The sequence below is a fragment of the Musa acuminata genome, chromosome BXJ2-3, assembly GCF_036884655.1.
Source record: "Musa acuminata AAA Group cultivar baxijiao chromosome BXJ2-3, Cavendish_Baxijiao_AAA, whole genome shotgun sequence".
Lineage (NCBI taxonomy): Eukaryota > Viridiplantae > Streptophyta > Magnoliopsida > Zingiberales > Musaceae > Musa > Musa acuminata.
Genome location: NC_088340.1, coordinates 40,474,763 through 40,494,877, shown reverse-complemented (window position 1 = coordinate 40,494,877; position 20,115 = coordinate 40,474,763). Strand labels below are relative to the sequence as shown.

The 20,115-nt window shown below is 36.8% G+C and overlaps 2 protein-coding genes and 1 long non-coding RNA gene across 8 annotated transcripts; 1 reads left to right on the top strand and 2 right to left on the bottom strand.

Moving 5' to 3' along the window:
- Positions 1-551: 551 nt before the first annotated feature.
- LOC135608256 (transcription factor LATE FLOWERING-like) lies at positions 552-3,204 on the bottom strand. The gene is made up of 2 exons (XM_065100933.1): positions 2,884-3,204; positions 552-2,782 (listed from the first exon to the last, which is right to left on the bottom strand). The coding sequence occupies exon 2, from the start codon at positions 2,752-2,754 to the stop codon at positions 1,696-1,698; it is 1,059 nt and encodes a 352-aa protein (XP_064957005.1). The 5' UTR covers positions 2,755-2,782; positions 2,884-3,204; the 3' UTR covers positions 552-1,695.
- A 642-nt stretch (positions 3,205-3,846) lies between these two features.
- Positions 3,847-9,976, bottom strand: LOC135608258 (uncharacterized). 5 transcript variants are annotated; one of them, XR_010485464.1, is made up of 4 exons: positions 9,831-9,976; positions 6,146-8,897; positions 4,608-5,085; positions 3,847-4,468 (listed from the first exon to the last, which is right to left on the bottom strand). It is a non-coding gene; the product is annotated as an uncharacterized LOC135608258 (long non-coding RNA). The 5 variants fall into 5 exon arrangements; XR_010485466.1 differs by lacking the exons at positions 3,847-4,468; positions 4,608-5,085 and adding an exon at positions 5,146-6,026 and having other exon boundaries at positions 6,146-6,291; positions 7,957-8,897; XR_010485465.1 differs by lacking the exons at positions 3,847-4,468; positions 4,608-5,085 and adding an exon at positions 5,146-6,026 and having other exon boundaries at positions 6,146-8,088; positions 8,619-8,897.
- A 1,599-nt stretch (positions 9,977-11,575) lies between these two features.
- On the top strand, positions 11,576-20,090 carry LOC135608254 (probable magnesium transporter NIPA9). 2 transcript variants are annotated; one of them, XM_065100929.1, is made up of 9 exons: positions 11,581-11,772; positions 12,090-12,188; positions 13,092-13,221; positions 15,650-15,738; positions 16,538-16,594; positions 16,709-16,767; positions 17,296-17,416; positions 18,899-19,047; positions 19,663-20,090. In XM_065100929.1, the coding sequence occupies exons 1-9, from the start codon at positions 11,662-11,664 to the stop codon at positions 19,880-19,882; spliced, it is 1,035 nt and encodes a 344-aa protein (XP_064957001.1). In that variant the 5' UTR covers positions 11,581-11,661; the 3' UTR covers positions 19,883-20,090. The 2 variants fall into 2 exon arrangements, with proteins under 2 accessions (XP_064957002.1, XP_064957001.1); XM_065100930.1 differs by lacking the exon at positions 12,090-12,188 and having other exon boundaries at positions 11,576-11,772.
- Positions 20,091-20,115: the final 25 nt, after the last annotated feature.

Sequence of the window (20,115 nt, the reverse complement as noted above, 5' to 3'; positions counted from 1 at the left end):
CTCGGCCCACCAAAGCAGTGATAATGATCAATATATTTTTATATATGTATGAATTTATTTAATATGATAACTGATTTATTTAATTTTTTTATTAAACATATGAATTAATTCAAGTCTTATCTCACTGAATTGAATTGGAAATGTTACATTATGTGGAACGAAAACCACCAATTCCTCTTCTTATTAGTATGATTTTGCTTTGACCCAAATTAAGTTTACAATAATTTGGATCGCTCATTGGAATTTATAGTGCATTGGAAGAGCAAGATTTACATCATAAAAAGTTGTTGAATTATACTAAGATACAGCTTATATTAGGAAGATTTGCAGGTTTTCATTTGAACGATTTATTGGGCGGAATGCATATTCTAAAATGTTTCATTTGAATATTATGATCTTTTTTTTTCTTTTACCCTAAATTAGTGCATCTTTGTGCTTATTTCTCTTCACAACATAACATGTTCCAGAGTCTTTTAAGCATTTAAATTCTCATAGAAAAATACTAATTTCATTACTTTGTAAGTCTCTATACATAGACTGAGCAAATTAGAAACTCTACATTCCAAGCAACAGCAAGAATGAATTGTTGGCAACAACACAACACCACCAGGAGGAAGGATTGAAATATCTGAGTCGAGCAGTTAGCAAACCCCAACTTGAGCATCCAGTTCCAACCACAGGAGCCACCCTTCATCACATAGCAGCAGAAACCCTCCTTTTCAGTACAGAAAAGGTGGCACATAATAAGGACCACTGTCACTAGCTAGCTAGCCAATCCACATTATTTATATATATATATATATATATATATATAGAGAGAGAGAGAGAGAGAGAGAGAGAGAGAGAGAGAGAGAGAGAGAGAGAGAGAGTTCATATTCTATGTCTCATTGTATGAGATAAGAATCTGTTATATAAAGAAGAGATGGTAGAGAAAGCAAGTTGGAGAAGAAGTGAGTTACATGGAGTCGCAAGCCTTTCTTTTTTCCCACCATGTGCTCACCAATGTCTTGGTGGCCTTCTCAAGGGTACTTTGGCTCGAATCAAGGAAGCATTGTGCTCTGCCACACATGAGCAGGCCCCCAAGAGAATGTCTCTGGCATTGGGCAGTCAAAAGTGCCAACACTTAACTGCAACAAAGTAGTGGGACTGGAAGGGGAGGAGAGAGCTGAACACAGGTCTCCCCCACCTCAAACAAGGGACCAGCAAGCAGAAACCATTTGGAATTGATTCACTTGATAGTTCATTGGAACCATTCCTCAAGTTTGCAAGCCATGTCGGACTTGGGAAAAGTAAAAGAAGACAGGAATGGTGAGAGATTAAATATATCTGATCATGTGACTCAGAACGAGTCACAAATAATCATAATGACATTTATATAGGTGCTGCAGGGAAAGGCCAATGGTGAAGACTTTAATCTGTGGCTTCTGCAGTATGTTGAGAGCTTGTTAATGTTTGTTGACAGGCCAAGGTTGCTTTATGGACATGCAAAGAGGTTTTGGCAAAGTGAAAAAGGTGACCAAGATAAAAAGCAGGAACACCACCATTGGATCGAAAAGGCTAACCTTTTCTCTTGATGGGCATTTGATATCAGGATTATTCTAAGCACTGACTTAAGCCCTAAACCCTAAGCTAATGATGAAGACAATGATATGCTCTTTGAGTGCTTAGGACTTGATTTATACCTCACCTTTAGGGTTAGGGTTTCTGAGTGGGATAAAGCTGTTGCACTGCAAAAGCCTGGCTTGGATGGAATGGAAAGGGGTGCATGGTACTGTTGTTTCCTGGATCATGCCTGTTATCTAGGGTTTCCAATATCCTGACCTGAGACTTGAGGAACTTGAGATAGTTGGCAGCTTCATCGAGCATGGTTGCAGTGTCCATTTGGCTCCCTCCCGGGACCAGACTTTGCAGCTTCCTCAGCCTCTCACTGATCCTTTCCCTCCTCTGTCTTGCAGCCACCGTCTGCGGATCGCTTGAGATCCTCACATTCTTTCTCCTCGGCTTCTCCACTGCGTCCACCATTTCCAGAGTCACCGGCCTTAGAGCAGCAACCCTGTAGATCATCTCTTTCACCTGTGCTACAGCCTCTGTGTCGGGCTCGTAGTTGCTGTCCCGACCGAAGTTGATGGTGGAAGATCCTGAATGCTTTTCCGGTCTTGGTTTCTTCAAAGAACTAGGTTGGAGAAGGCTTGTCTTGTTTTCTCCTATCCCGGTGCATTCCTCGAACTTTCTCTTGGCATTGGGAAGTGGATTAGGAGAGACCTCGGAGGCCACTGCACCCCTACTCCATCTGTGTTGATCGAATGAGCCATGGTTCTTAGACTTCCCTGAAGAAATATCGCCAGTGCAACTCAAGTTACGGAAGTTCTCGCTGCCGGAAAAGGTGGCAGATATGCCATCTGCTCGAGCTGCGTTGCAGTATCCGCTGATGGGTTGAGAAGCAGCACATGCCTGAGAAAGAAGCGCATCACCCCATACGGCACCTGATTCCATCAGCTCATGAGGATGGGCATCCAACCTTATCATATCTTGAAGATGCAGCACAGTACGGTTCATTGTATCTGGAGGCGGAATCGACACGTCAACCATCTCACCGATCTTGTCGGAATCTAAGCTTGCTTCGCCTACAGTGATTTCTTGGCTCTGGATGCTTGATGCAAGGAAAAAATCGTCGAGCTCGAGCTTCCCGGCCATGTCGCTGAACTCTTCATCGGATCCTGCAAAGCTGTCGTAGTGGTTGCCTAAACTCTCCATTTCACAGCTTGTTCTTGGAGTTGCAGGCCTGTGTCAACATTCTTCTCATCACAAAGTGCAAAGAAGACAGAGACTGAGACATATCATCTCTGCATCTGCATGCATGGAAACTAGAACTGTGATTTGTACCTTCTTCAGTGCAGCAAGCAATCAAGCTTGAGAACCTGATGATTCACTCGGTCTCAGAAGCATGGTAAACGTAACCATTGAATCAACTCCATTGCATCTGTGGTCCGTTGTTCGTATGGGATTACTCGCAACGGCATTTACCAGCCGACGCAGCAAGAACAGTCTTCTGCCTTGGCAACTTCACAGCCGAAACTTGGCAGAGTCTCTGCTCGCAGACAAAGCATTAAATTCCTGCAACCTCCCGAGAAGGCATAACACAGTCACACACGCTGTGTCACCCAGAAAGAAAGAAATGTGAAGGTCTGTGATCTCTACCTGGCCTTCTTACTCCTCTCAGAGTCTGAGCTTATGAAGAGGGAGGCAACTGGTGCTCACTACTAGTTGTAGAGGTGACCCTTCTTTTTAAGGGGATTGTTCTGTTGGGAGTTCTGAAGAGGTGTAGAAGGCGAGAGACCTCAGTAGATGGGCAGCATATGAGACTTGAGAATTGGTGATTGAATAATTCTAAGCTGACAAAAGGCCTGTACTGATTTTGGAGGCTTCTGCTGGTTCTTGCAAACTTAAAAAAGTAAGCCATGGAGTGAGAGGCTTGAGCACCATCCTCTGTTGTCTGTTAAGCATGCTAGGATTCACAGGCTTAATCATATGATATTAAGAAAACTTAGTGCTTTTTGTAGGGACATGTCACAGAAAATTTCAATCCAAATTAGTAGCAGTGAATTCATTTAACCCTATAATCAACTCAATTTTCCTACCCACGATCTCTGCTATGAGGTTCAGTCCAGTCCAATGGCAGTTAGAAGCAACCGACTTTTAACTGGTTTTACCCAAGTCAATTTAATAACACACATGGCAAGAATATTTTTTTAAATTATTATATCAAATGACGTGGATTCAGACCTTAGACCTATTATTTATGTAACAATACACTATCATATGTTCACTATGGTTAAACTTTACCCATTTTTACCTATACAAAAATCAAGATTAATCTAATTGGAAGGATAATTTAGCTCTGGAACTTAAATGCACATTCGCAAGTCTGATGTTCTCTCAATAGCATAGCTTAATGTTTTTTTTTTGTTTTTTGTTCTCCCTTAAAAAACTGTCATTGACTATAAAATGATTTGAGCATTCACATCGACACACCTCTTTTGGAGCATATCTTTCATTGTACTCGGTCACAAAGTAGTTAGCTGAGAATTGTGGGAGATTTCTGCTTACCTGAAAACAGTAACGCCATTTGTAAGGGTAAAATTATTACATACCTGAATCTTATGCAATGGGTTCGACATCTTAAAGGGAAAGCTCCAACATAGATCCGCGTCGCCTCCTTAGGACCACTGTCAACAAAGAATCAAGAAAATAGAGTGGGCATCGGCTCTACCTTGACCGAAGAATCTACAACATGACTTGAGAGGACGAGTGAGTAGTGACAGATGAGTAGAGGCCGATAAATCTGAATTGACCCGCTGCCGTCGTCACTGCCACATGGTGATCGCTTTCTACCGTGCCCGCTAAACCAGTAGCTCCGGTGGTCAGCTTTGCGGCAGCCCACACCGCGCTCCCCAACACCTATCGCAAGCTTCACCACAAGATTGACAACGAAATGTATGTGATATTGTGATGCATGCACATACCACACACTGAGTTGGTCCCCCCAAGGACAAGCAAACAAGAACAAATCCTTCAGCATAATAATGATATTAAGTTAGAAACTTTACTTGAAGTGGATGAGATAGCACACGCATCGGATGCTGGAGGTGGACAAGCTTGAACTCTGGTACATGGATGCAACACATGGTTCCATCATTGTCCAATGTCCAAAGCATCACCTACCACTTACTGAACTTTCATCATCACGGACAAAATGATAACCACAGCAGTTCTTTGTTTGCTGTGGAAGCATATGATTCTTACCACAACAAAAAGGGAACAGACTCCTTTAAATTAATATGCCATCCAACTATGTAGAGAAGGAAAACACAACTTGAGCGAGACTGTCAATATACTTGTTTTTTACAATAGATTAACAACAATCTCATGCAATTTGTTTTTCCAGAAAAAAAAGATGCTCAAAGCCATCCCTTGTTCTAGTAGGATGATCAGCTGAAGTTCCCACGGGAAGAAGCTATATTTCAAGCATACACCCTCCGATTATTGCTTTAGCTTTCCTTGCATCACAGGCCCAATGAAATACACCTAGGGAGAAGACATCAACACTGAGATTGCTTATCGATACACATAACAAAACTACCGATAGAATCACACATGATAGACGCATATAACTGAATTAGGATGAATCCAGCCACGGGCACAATGCATAGTTGCAAAACTAACTCCATTATATAGGGTTATGAAGCACAATAGTAACTCAAAACAGGATAGCTAAGTTTTCACAGATTCCATCTCCAATAGTTCAAGTGACAGAGGAAAGATTGCAGACTTTCGAACCAAAATTAGCCAATCCAGCTATCCAATTATATGACACACACACACACACACACATGTATATATAGTATGTATGTATGTCCTTCCTGTCCTTGCCTTTCAAAACTGGTCACTTCCTCAAATCCACACTGGAAATTGGATCTGTATAAACACCCACTTTACATTACATATGTAAATCTCACAAAAACAAGAAGCATTTGCATTATTATGGCTCAGATGCTAAAAACTCTAAATACATTTCATAACTAAGTTCACTGTACAAGAGTAATTAGTTTCTGGTATAGAAGTTCATAATTCTTAGAATTGCACACATGGTGGTTAGGACAAAACACTGTGCCAATGTCCAAAGATATTAAGGACATTAACAAGGTTTGATTGGAGACATTCTACTTGTGAATTGACGTTTCAAGGTGATAGGTATTTCTTAGTGACATTGAAGATAAGATCCCTGAAGAAACAATTGTTTTAACACGAAGATGTTGTGAATCACTTCATTCATCGGGCTTGGCTTTGCAGCTTGAGTTGTATTACATTTGTTCTCTCTCAGCATATGCTTTACATTATTCTATCTTAGGTACCCGTTTCATTGACCTACTGATTTCCATCGAGAGTAAAGACCGTTAGAGATTGAAAACAAGAAAACCTCGACCTTATCAGAAGGCCCCTTTGCACCACCGATAATGATTTCTGCACTGCAATATTTCAAAAGGCAAAATGAAATATCTTATAAAGCAGGTAGCTAAGGCTATTCAGAAACAAGCATCGGGTTCAAATAGACATTTATATTTGGATGTACAAATGAAAAGCATACTTGCAAGCTTCCTTCACAGACTGGATAAAGGCTCCCTTCTCCTAATAACTCGCCCCATTTTCCTAGGAGGAACATTCAGGATGGACAATATCTCATCTTCAGCAACTATGTCATCTAGATAGTTTGGCAGCACCCCAGAACAACAACTGCCAAGTTAATATGATTTTTTTTCCATAAATAAAAAATTTGAACAAGTTTACAGAATAATCCGATAAGAACACATTTATAAAATCATAATTTCTGTTTTCCAGCATATAAAAATATATAGCTTTATTTGTGGGTTGTTAAAAATCCTTTGATTAACACCGCCAATGCCGGTCCCAAGTTTGGATAAAAAAAGGTAGAGGGTTGTGTAAGGCCACTAACAAACAGCATAAAACTATATTAGATCACATGACATAAAGGATTCGTATTAAGTCCCTACCTTTTCACATTGATAATAGAAGAACTTACTAGTCATTTACATGATGGACCTCTCTAATGTATGTTATTTGCTGATGATTTTATCTTAGTTGATGAGAGCCTAAATGGAATTAATTATAAACTTGAGCTATGGAGACAATCCTTATAAACTAAAGGTTTAGATTAAGTAGGACTAAAACTGAATATATGAGATGTAATTTTAGTAATTCTAGAAAGAAACAAGAGAAGTTGAATGGACAAAAAGTCTCTTTAAGTAAAAGCTTTAGGTATCTTGAATCAATTATTCAACAAAATGGAAAGATCGATGAAGATAATGTTCATAGACTAAAAACAAGATGATTAAAATGGCAAGGGGTATCAAGAGTCTTGTGTGATCATCAGATGCCTTTGAGATTAAAAAGAAATTGTGACTTGTGAGACCAACAATACTTTATGAATCTGAGTGTTGGGTAGTTAAGAAACAACATATATAAAAACTTTATGTTGTCGAGATGAGAATAATGATATGTATGTGTGGAGTTACCAAGAAATATAGGAAAAGAAATACTTTTATTCATGAACAATTAGGTATTGCTTCAATAGAAGAAAACATGAAAGAAAATCGTTTAAGATGATTTGAGCATATGTTTAGGAAATATCCAGATGGATGTCTAGAGTTACTAAAAAATATAGGAAAAGAAATACTTTTTATTCATGAACAACTAGGTATTGTGCTTCGATAGAAGATACGATAAAACAAAATCGTTTAAGATGATATGAGCATATGCTCGGGAGACATCCTGATGCGATAGTTAAAAGAGGTGAAATGATTAAGGTTAGTGGTACGAAGAGAGGTAGAGGAAGACATAAAAAGGCTTTAATAAAAACTGTAAGTAAATATTTAAATATTTTAAATGTAACTAAACTTATGACTTTTTTACAAATCTCAATGACTGCAAAAGATTCATGTAACCGATCTCAAATAGTTGGGGCTTACAACTTTGTTGTTGTTATTATAAAAACCATATGATATTGTGACTAGCTAAGTTGTTAGCTATAACGAGTCAGTTAAACTTACAATATAAAGTTTCTTGCTAATGGCATCATGACATAACACAACTTATTCTTATTGACCCAACATCCACAAAAGACGGTTTACCTTTGTCATATGGGAATATGTAAAAGTAACAAGAGGTATGTGTTAGGATCGGAGCGGCACTAAGAGGGGGGGGGTGAATTAGTGCAGCGGATTAAAACTTCGATTTTAACAAAATCTTTCGTACGTTAAGAACGAAACTTGAGAAATTTAACTTGAAGGCGTATTCTTAAAGTTGTGCAGCAAGAGTAATAAGGAACTAAAGCAGTAAGAAGATTTGCAGTAATGTAAATGACAATAATAAAAAGCAAACCAGAGATTACGCCGATTTTTAGAGTGGTTCGGTCAAATGACCTACTCCACTTGCGAGGCCCCTCTTCGATGACGCTCCCACCTTCCACTAGCAAGTCTCTTGAAATGGAAGGGTAAACACCCCTCTTATAACCTTTTACAAGCAGCTCAACCTCTTACAAATTTTCAATAAAAAAGAAGGAGGAGAACTCTCTAGCAAATTGAAAACAAGACTTGCTAAGACTTTCTAAGACTTTTCTCTCAATCAAAATGCTTCTCAAAAGTTGTAACCTCAGCTGAGATTTGAGGGGTATTTATAGGCCTCAAGAGGATTCAAATTTTGGGTTTCAAAATTTGAATTCTTTTAGGGTTCCCGGTGCTGGAGGTTCCACCGCCCAGCGCTCGGGTGCTGGACGGTGCAACCGCCCAGCCAAGGAGGTGTCACCGCCCAGCTAGGCGGTGCCACCGCCTACAGTGTTTTCAGCCCAACTACAGTGTTTTCAGCCACTAGTTGGGCTTCAATCTTGGCTTTCTAGTTCGCTGGTTTAGCTTAATTTTTAGCCTAAACCAACTCTGACTTTGGGCCCAGTTGGCCCCTAACCAGGATATGGGATTATCTCTTAATCCTAATCCTAATTACAAGTGGACTACATAACCAAAACACATCCTAAGCAAATTTTTAACCGCGAACGTCGAGTCTTGTTCCGGCGAGCTTTCCGACGAACTTCTTCCGACGGACTCCCTGCAAGCTCCCAATCTTTGTGATGACTTTTAACGAGTAGCCGAGCCTTCTCGGTGATCTCCGCGAGCCTCCGACGATTTCTTCGGCGAACTTCCGACACGTTCCCGATTTCTTCTCGGATGGTTCCGGCAGCATCTCCGATGATTCTTCGGTCTCTTAAACGTCCATCGAGCTCGACTCCGGTATCCTTGCTTTATGTTTTCTGGTTATCGTAATTAATCCTGCACACTTAACTCAATAATATGGATTAGATCAATTAACCCACCAATTGATTATATCATCAAAATCCGAGATTCAACAGTATGAACTATAGTACTTTATAGAGCAAGTACATAAAGAAAATCTAAAAGTTGAGTCAAAGAAAACTTGGACACAGTTGAAGCTGATAATGAAGCTGATAAGATGTTTATAAATAGGGTCCTTCTTTTCTTCTTTTCCTTTATTTATTTATTTATTTTGCTTAGATTAATATTGCAACAATTTATATTATTATATCCAGAGTCAAAATTACATCAAATGAATTTCCAATTCAGGAACAATTTTTATTAATACAAAATGAATGACGCTGTCACATGTTGAATTATCATTCAGCTGCTATCATGCTTCTTCGTTCTATTTCAACAAAAAGGAAGATAAAACAGATGTATGCCTTCCCACTTAGTTCCTGTTGAAGTGTTTAATCTCACCTACAAACAATCCACTACATGTCTCGACCATGAAACCAACTACCACAAATCAGTATTAAACTGAAGACTGTTAATACCAACAATTATTGTTTCAATTTCTTTAAAGCAGCATGATATTTTCATCAAAGAAACAGTCCGAGTAGAAAATCCTATCAAAAGTTCTATCAACACGACTCGCTGATATCTCGAACAGACTCTGTGTTCATGTTAAAGAAAATTAATCCAAGTAACCTAGCGATTATGGCGTCAAAATAGGCCCAAAACAACAAAGAAAAGAGACATGAAACAACATAACAGACCGCCAATTCAAATTAGGATCGTGAACAAGAAAAAACGAAGCGAAAATTCATACAAATATGTGAAAAATTGAGGAGAAGTAAGACCAAAATTACACCCAAAAAAAGAGAAATAAATATGACAAAGAGAACAGTAACGATCGGAGGAATGGCAAGAACAAGCTTGAATAACCTGGATCGATCGAGAGAGGAACTCTGGTCCGATGGAGGGGAGGGTCGGCATCTATCGCGATGAAACCGCGAGGGTCTCGAGGAGGCAGGGCAATATGATCTCGGGGCGCACATCCAGCGGGCGAGAAAAGGTGGCTCGAGAGCTGTGACGTTCTTGATGGACGCCACGTGGGTATTCGAGCCACGAACGCCCATGTTTATTATTTCTTTTTTTGCCAGACCTTAATTATGATGTGTAAATAATCTAATCCAACAATAATTACTAGTCGAACACTATAAGAATCGATATAATTAGTCACAGTTTAAGCATTTGACCTATTGAATGAATAATTAATTACTATTTTGATTTGATAATGTGATTAATGAGCTTAAATTATTAAACCTCATGTTCCTATTGGATGAGTTTGAATTCTCACCGGAGACGATTAACGAGGTTCAAACTTAGCTCAAAAAAATACTTTAATTTTGACTTCCTTCGATCATTTGGTCGATTAGCCATTCGTCTGACCCATAAGACTCATAAGGAATTACCCATTTTGAATGATGGACATATATTATCCATTTCGTCTTATCCATAAGACTCATACAGACTTATTCATTGGATTAAATGATATTATCAATTATATATATATATATATATATATATATTATAATCAATTTTCTCTCTATAATCATTCATTATTTTCGATAATCAATTCTTTACTAGCATTAAATATTTTTAATTATCAAGCACTTATGTTCATGAAGTACTGTGGCTCTAATACCTCTCATATATATATATATATATATATATATTTTTTATGAAGATGAGAGAAAAAATATAATTTTTATAAAAATTATTTTTGTCAAACTATTTTAATCTTATATTAACTGACTTGATATGTTTATTTAATTATTATTATGTGAGATTTATTTTGGTTCTGTAAGTATTCTCTCCCCAAGCTAAATGATATCAAAAGTGGAATGACTTGGTAATGAGAGATTCAACAAAAATAAATAACAAATATTAAAAAATAAATTTTTTTTAAGTATATTCTCTTTAAGAGCTTTTGTAATGGGAGGTTCAACAAACATAAATAATGAATATAAGCCTTAAGTGTATTCTCTTTAGTAGGTATAAGAGCTCATGAAACACTCACAAAGGGAAATTATTGAGATTGATAAATATTTCAGTATTATTCGAACTAGTGTTTCAGATGACAATAAATCTTTGAAAAAAAATCTAAAAATTAAAATTTTATTATCCAATTAATACCTATGTTTCTTTAAGTTTCGATATGAAGAAAGATTCCTAAGAATACTTTTTGTGCCCGTGAATTTATCCTTCCTGAGGGTATAAAAAATGATAAATTTAATATAAGATTTATATGAGATATTATAAAAGAGATTTGTATGTGAGTTAGTTAAGAATAAATAATAAAAAAAGACATGCAAATTATTTTCACTCTTTATATATGATTCATTAATTATGTTCATAAAATAAAAATAATAATATTCATTTTTAATCTTCTTAGTATAATTATTCGTATTTGACTTAAATTGTTAATTAATTAGATTAAAACTTGCTCCAGAAGCAGCATTAGCGTCAACGTTACGAACAGAGCTTCTACTCCATCATTGACTGTTTAACGTTACACACGTGTCTCGATTGGTCTTTTCATGTGGGGTCCATGAATCTCTCCGCAAACGGGGCAGGTACAATAATGAGTGACATTGTGGCATGTGCTGCAAGACTCACATTTTCGCTCCTCGATGTCAAAAAGACGACCGAGTTAAAAGGGGATTGTTCGAAAAGGAGACGAAGAAGAAGAAGAAGGAGAGGGAGAGAGAGAATGTGGGAATCGATATGCTTGACGCTGATGGCGACGGCGGGGAACAACATCGGCAAGGTTCTACAGAAGAAGGGTACCGTGATCCTCCCTCGCCTCTCCTTCAAGCTCAAGGTTCTAATCCTCCTCCGCAATCCCTAGTCGATTTAGATTCTTCACGCTATATTATTCCCGTTATGCCGCGATATCGAGAGCAATCGGTTAGGAAATGTCTCCGTTTCTTGATCTGGCTGGAAAAAACTATTTAAGATTTTCATTTCGTGTGGAGGTCATCGAAATGTTCTCTTCTTTTTCTTTTTCTCATCCCGTAGGTGGTAGGAGATGCAGCTAAGGATTGTCTTCGATCATGTTCATTTATGAATGAATTACATTTTTTAGTAAAATGTGAGATGTAATTAAGTATGGTCTAAATTGCTCTTATTGACTTGTAGGTGATCAGAGCGTATGTTTTGAACAAATTGTGGATTATAGGCTTTCTTATGGATATATGTGGCGCTGTCTTGATGCTGAGGGCATTGTCTCAAGCTCCAGTGAGTCACACTATATTGTCGAATTTCTTGATATAATGAATAAAACCTTTTTCATATGCTGTCAGATTCTTATATGTCGTGCCATTATGCATTTTTTAATTGAACCGGTTCCTTCAGTCTGCATGTATACATTGAAATGCAAGTGAATGAGCACCTAAATTTTGAAAAATCAGCACGACAGCACCTAAATATATTGACTATAGAGGACGCTCATACAAGAGAGAGAGAGAGAGAGAGAGAGAGAGAGAGAGAGAGAGAGAGAGAGAGAGGCTATTTTCAGATTGAGTAGTTTGGCCTTTAGCTGCTTCTCACATACCATTCTTTGGTTATTTTGTTCGAGAAATACATAATTCTTACTTAAATATATTGATTACAGGTAGTCACTTAGATTAGCGTCCTAGTGTAGGCCCCACAATCTGCCACATCCGTTGTGCATATTATTCATCGTGTACTATTCATTTGATTTCTTAAAGCAACTGGAGTCTCCTAATACTAATCCCACCATGCTTTGTTGCTTCTTTTATCTACCTTTGCTAGTTTAAGTCTAACATGCTTTATTTGCATTACCAGGTGATGAAACTAATGTTTATTTAATTTTCTTGATTTGATATCTTTTTAGAAACCCTATTTCTTTTTATTGTTCTTATATGAAATTTATTAGTTCTTCACTCTCATGTATACTGATTTGTGACTTATATTAATTGGTTTGCTTGCATGAAAACATTGGATTCACACACACACACATATAAATTTCTTTAGGACTTGCCTGTTGATTTAAGAGGCATATAATGAAGCATAGATTGCAAGATGTTGGATTTTTTCTACTTTATCTGTACAAAAATACTTGATACAATCATCTAAAGACATAAAAGATACTTATATTTCTTATATTCAATTTTGCAGGTTTCAGTAATACAACCAGTTTCTGGTTGTGGACTTGCTATACTTTGTGTCTTCTCTCATTTCTATCTCAAGGAAGTGATGAATGCTCTTGATTGGGTGGGGATTGCATTGGCTGGGGCTGGAACAATAGGTAATGTAAGTTTATAAGAATCTCCCTATTGATTAGTTATTATTCTACAACAACAATGACAAGAATTTGTAGGTTGGTTTTATTCTAATTTTTCATAGATAGATTTAATATGAGCTTGTTGTGATTCCATTTTTTTTCCTTCTAAGATTTGAAGAGCAAATGAAGCGAACCAAATAGAAACTCGGCAAACATTAAGAATAATTTATACACATAAGTTTTAATTTTAAAGGATCAGTGCTTTTCGTAATATGCTTTTTACAGATCTCAATGACGGTAAAAGTTCCATGTAACTGACCCAAATAGTTGGGACTTATGGCTTTGTTGTTGTTGTCCTTTTCGTAATCTTTGTCTTGTGTATAGGCTGCTATAGTACATATGTTATAGCTCCCAAACTCAGTACATATCGTTCACCAACACCTCAATGAGTGAAATTTAGTACATGGTTGGTAAAAATGAATTTTGCTGAAGAAAATTTGAAGGCATTACATTTATTATCTTCTAGGTTTAAGGTGGTTAAGGTGCTTCATTCGCTAACTAAATCAGAACTCATATTCTATGATGAGGGGTAATGAGCTCTGAAAGATGCCACGCTAGTTCTATCATGGAGAATAGTGGAGCTTTCGTGTTGCAGGGCATCTAATTAAGTTAATCTCCAAATCGTTAAAGTTAAAAATGGTGAAATCTAAATTAGTACCATTGTCAAAGTGGGCTGGAAGAAAAAAAATTAGACTAAATTTGGGAATGGTTAAGCTGACCCACCACCATAGCATTAAGACACCAAGATTAGTCGGTTTAGTTGAGGTTATATAGGGTCATAAATCAGTTGACAAGATTAACCTGAGTAATAAATATATCAGATCGGATTTAGGAAATTGGTCCGATTGAACTAAATTTACACCATAATCAGATTAAACATTAAGTATGTCCTTTTTGGACTAGCATGTCAATTGTATTATGTTCGAGCCTTAAGCTGGTCCAGTTAGATCATTACTATGTTGATCATACAATAATATCATGTTTGGGTCAGTAAGTAGGTCAAATTATGTTGAAAATGGGTTAATCATGTCATAACTTGATTCAGTCTTACCTGTTCATAAAGTAGGTTACTTGGTTCTTTGAATTGGGCTGGTTGGTTTAGGCTTAATTTCTTGACATGATTGTTAAATGGATTGGGTCTGGCTTGGGAGTTATGTTCTAATGAGTTTTGCTTGAGAGTTATGTTCTGATGTATGCATGCCAACCCAACACACAGTTGCTACAATCTAGCCCATCAACACCCTTAATTTAGATCATGTGATACAAATGGCATTTTGCTGTAAGAGGATATTGTTACTGATCACAAAGAAATTCTTGATATGAATGTAATTGCTAGTTGCTGTTTAACAAGGATATGGTACACATGAGGTAGCTTTTCTTTTTGATACATTCTTTTCTGTAGGTAGCTGTTCCTTGGACTTCTCCCTTGCATTGCTGTCCTATTCTTTAATTTGTTAACATGAAAATCAATGTTGGTTCATTAAGTTAATGATGTCAGAGTTTGTAAAGTTCACACACCCTTTCTGGACGTTCCTTTTCATCGTCCGATTTTGTTTCAGTGTGTTGAGTGCTGACTTGTTGTTATTGTTTTTCTGCTTTACTTGTGTTTTACATTGCAAATCATCATCCTTTCCTCCATATTGAGTTTTCTTGCATGTAATTTTAATTTTTATTTACTTCTTGTGACTGTTTATGTTTGCTCTTAATACTGTTAGAACTACCTTGTAGCAGTATATGCAACCTAAGGAACTTCAAATGGGTTCTCTGCTTTTCTAGTTGATCTTGACAGATTCAGGGCCTTTTGACATAGATGAGTGCACTGGTACTGTTAAGTATGTTTGCTTCAAGTCAGTTAAAAGACAACAAACTATGTGATGCAATGCAATAACATCATTGGTCTGTTCGTCACCACTAATTTGAACATGGTATAATTTTTTTTAAACTTTCGACTACTGCAGATTGACAACTCTAAGTATCATTTCTAATTTTTTTAAAAAAACTAACTGTGGGGATTGGGATTTTGCCTTGTTTTACATCATTGCTGATGAACTTAATCTATTAAAACTAAAGTAATTGGGGCTTATGTTGCTGTGCGATTTATTTACTTGAAGCCTGTAGTTAAAATAGCAAATAATATTTGTTAATAGTTTCTGAGACCTGAATGCATACAATTTATTATAATTTCCATATTATTTATGTACTTTTATTTGCAATAAGTCATGTGTTTTGTATGTTTTGATTCATGATTCACATAATTTTTGGAGCCCTTTGTTTGCCAGGTGTGCTTCATGTATTGTAATTTTCGGAGCCTTTAGTAGACGACCAGGTACCAAAAGATGATTTCAGTGTGAGTTGTTTTATACAATGTTTTTGGTTTGTATTGTTGTTGCAGGAGTTGGCATTGGAGGGGATAAGCAAAATGGTTCGACAGTCTCTCTTTTCCACTTACCTTTGCTGGGCATCTCAATTGCCTTGTTGTTTGTAGGTATCATGCTCTATTATGCATCATTGGTCTTGCATTACTAAAAGTTATCCATGTTCTTTCTTAAATTATCTTGTTTGTTTAGAGTCTGGTGATATTGGTGATACTGCTCTTACTACCAAGTGTTTGTTGGTTCAATTGGGTGTTATTTTCTGATGTTTATGACTTCAGCAATTACATGTTTTCTCACACTGGCATTCTTTGCAGCCTTGATTTGGCACTCTTATTTATTAAATATGAAACACAATATTGGCTGTGGAATTTTAGACAAGTGGCAGTTCGATGGTGTCTACACCAAGATACATTCTTGCCCTTTTCTACTTATCTGAAGATGGTTCCGTAACTTTTTCTTGACATATATTTAGAAAGTATATCTTGTACGCCTTTCGCTTTACAGCATGGTTTCGATAAGTGCTTGTTCACTTCATATCCTTTATGTAGCATCATGGTGGCTTAGGCTTGGCAAGAAGAGGTGAAAAGAGTTCACAATTTTTGTAGTCATATTTTGGTGAAAGTTTCATGATAGATATACGGTCTCATGCTATACATATCTATATCACGATAGCTATGTGTGTCATTGGCACACTATTATAGATAAAGTGAGAAAGTTCATGGATTGCTTTTCCTTTTTGTTTGTTAGGTCTGATCCATTAGTTAATCTACCTGCTGATGCTTCAGTATGATCTGCTACAAGGAGTGAATTAAACAATAATGTAGTGCTTTCGTTGTCATGGGTAGCTTCTAAATATCGGACTATATTTTTAATAAACTCTTGATGAGCTTCACATGCCAATTCAGGCTCTTCTGAACACATGGCTTCGCATCTACAAGAGTCGAAGGCAGGAGCAGGAGCTGGTATAATTCTCATTTTGCTATTAAAGTAATTGCTGTATTTCTTTTCTTTTTTTTCTTCCTTTTCCATTTGTCTTTGGATGTTCACTATGTCTGATGTGATAATTATAAATGCAGATGCATTCTGAAGTGATTGAGGAAATTATATATGGCTTGGAATCGGGCATTTTATTTGGGTGATTTTCTCTTGTCCTTTGGTATCCTGCTATTTTTTTAACATTGATTCTCCCTCTTTTTGCATTTTTTTTCTTTTTTTCTTACATGAATACGATATGTAGACAGTTTTGCTGTAAAGAATAAGAGAACTATTGCTTGTTGTTACGAAATTTGCAATATCCATGGCTGGGAGCCTTATGTATTGGCCATCCTCTAATAAAATTTGCAATTTTGCTTTAGAAAGTATTGGTTGACCTTTACATCTCAGAACCTTTTTTCACGTGTTCTTGAGTACTGTTTTCTTAATATGTTTTTGAGTATGTTGTTCTACAAAGAAGTTCCATAAATTTCAGTTCAACTTATAAAGTAATGATTTAATCTACATATCCATCCAATTATCCAACTGGTAATTAATAAGTTTTTCTATCTTTAATGTCAACCCTGATATTTTGTGCGAAAAGTTTGTATATAGAGTGGATTAACAGTTTTTTTAGCTTAGCTTTAAGAGAGAAATTAGCAAAGACTAATACAATGACTAAAATTCACAGGATGGCATCAGTAATATCAAAGATGGGTTTTATGTTTTCAGAGGAGGGCTTCTCAAAGATCATGGTACCAATATGCATTTCCATTAGCATCTGCTGTAGCGCTTCTGGGTTTGTTTATCAGGTGGTTACAAAATTAGATCCCCTCTTGGGGCAATAATTCATTTGTTTGTTCTAAATGCTTTCAGCTATGACAATTTGTTCAATTCTTGAGTTGTTTATACTTTATATCAGTTTGTTCCACTTTGAACCCCTTCCTGTCGTGTTAGGTTGAAAAGGTTCCATGTTGGTAGTTATATAGACATCAGGACCGGAGATGAGTACAAGCGCCGGTTGACAAGAATCAACCCATGAACTGTATTTTTCTTTCATCTATAGCCTTGTGGGGTTCTTGTACGAAGAAAATACATAGACCCCAAAGCAGTCTCAGGCTAGTTCATATACGATGAAGAAATTGTTGTTTGCTCAGTTGATGCGAACGTAAGTAAAATTAATTATAAACTTGAGCTATGGAGGCAAGCCTTAGAAACTAAAGGTTTTAGATATAGTAGTACTAAAATTGAATATATAAAATGCAATCTCAGTGATTTTAGGAATAGACGAGAGAATATAGATAAGTTAGATGGACAAAAACTCCCCTTAAGTAAAAGCTTTATGTTTTTTGGATCAATTATTCAATAAGATGGAGAGATCGATAGTTAAAATGCCGAGGGTTGTCAGGAGTCTTGTGTGGTCATCGAATACATTTGAGATCAAAAGAAAAATTTTATAAGACAGTTGTGAGACCAATAATACTCTATGGATTTGAGATTAGGCAGTTAAGAAACAACATATACAAAAAGTTTGTGTTGCTAAGATGAGAATGTTGAGATGGATGTATGGAGTTACTAGGAATGATAGGAAGAAAAATAATTTTATTCGTGAACAACTAGGTATAATTTCGATAGAGGATAAAATTAGATAAAATCATTTAAGTTAATATGAGTATGTGCTTAGGAGACCTCCAGATGCGGTAGTAATATTAATGTTAACTTTAATAGAAACTAAACATATGACTTTTTATAGATCTTAATATTAGTGGTTAATGATTAATGTTAGTGGTACGATGAAAGATGGTGGAAGACCTAAAAAAACTTTAATAGAAACTATAAATAAAGATTTAGTAATCTAAACTAAACATATGACTTTTTACATATCTCAACAGCGATAAAAAAATCTATGTAATTGACCCCAAATAGTTGGGACTTACGGCTTTGTTGTTGTTGTTATATATTTTGTCATTCTTTAAGTAGGAAAAATTAGTTGCTTGATATATTTCAATGTCTAGCTTGGCATTTTCTTGCAACCGGCGATAATAAGGATGTGGGTCAAAGTTGTGTCTTCAAAGTTAACGACTCAATAGATCCCTGATGTCAATGTGTCCTTTCTTTTGGGTACCTTGTATATGTTTTGCACACTTCTAAAAGAAGATACACAATCGATTTCTTAAGTTGCATGTTATCCATTTGGCATAGTGTAAATCGACTAACATCATCTGTAAAATGAAACCTCTCTTTATAGTTTCATTGGGTCACTATCTAATATATATGGATATGGATTTTGACAGACCCAAGGTCTGAAACATGGAAGGGCTATTGTGGTATCCACATGTGCGGCTGTGGCATCAATTATTACTGGTGTTCTGGCTGGTATGTTTGCTCTGGGTGAACATATGCCTTCTTCTCCCGTTGCTCGAGTGGCTCTTTCACTTGGATGGTAATGCCCACTAATTTTAGGCAGCTTAGCTTTTACATGTTGTTTCTTGAATGACATTCTCAGTCTTATTTTTCTGTTGGAGGCTCTGGGTCTGAACATATGTTATCCACCTTGGACCTGAGGTCTCATTTATTATTAGCTGTTTCCATTGACAGTAAACCTGACATAACTGTGTAGAGTGCAGGTTCAGATGCAAAATTGTGCTATTCATTCCTCATCTTTGTTATGCTAGAGTCACATATGGAACTTCAGTTAGGTTGGCATTACTAACGATTCATCTCGGTCACGTTCTGATTTCGCTTGACGCTGCAGTGTTATGATGCCAACCTCTGCAGTGTGCAGAGTTTGGCATCTGAATCTGCATACTGCAACACACTGCACCATGATGTACCTTTGGAGACCTATCCCCAAGCTTGATTTTGTATGAAGATCATGTAAATTGAGACCTGCATTTTGCTTATTGCAAATTCTTTTTGGGTTTAATGTCCATATTGTAGTTTGTGTTAGTATGTTTTTGGAATGATATAAACATGTTAAGATCTTGTTTTACTGTAAGCATATGATAATCGGGCTGCCTGATGCATGATGCTGAGTGGGCTTCTGAATTGTTTGCAGGATCTTTATCACTCTCGGGGTTATTCTTCTGGTGAGTTCAGCTCGATTGATGGCCCTGCTGCCTAGGCCGTTGCGACGACATCTGAGAAGAAGCAACCTTGAGAATCACACTCTAAGGAGATCTGGTTCCTTACGTATTAAGGATCCTAGCCCAAGTGCAGTAATTCATGCATCGACGCTGCATCATCTGATAACATCTCCATCAAAAGAGAAAGCCTAGTGAAGTCATAAAACAAATAAGAAGTACATGTTGACCTTTTCTTTTATTTCTTGGGACAACGGTCAGCTTGCTTTTAGACCCTGCGCTAACCTTGTCATCTTCCCTCCAATTCCCTATCAAGGGAAGTGAAGTCTTCTGGGCTTGCTTGTTTACCAGATCACGTGGTATATGTATAATTATTTTGTTGCTATCATATCCAATTTCTGTCTGTCCTTATTTTATAATGATCTTGT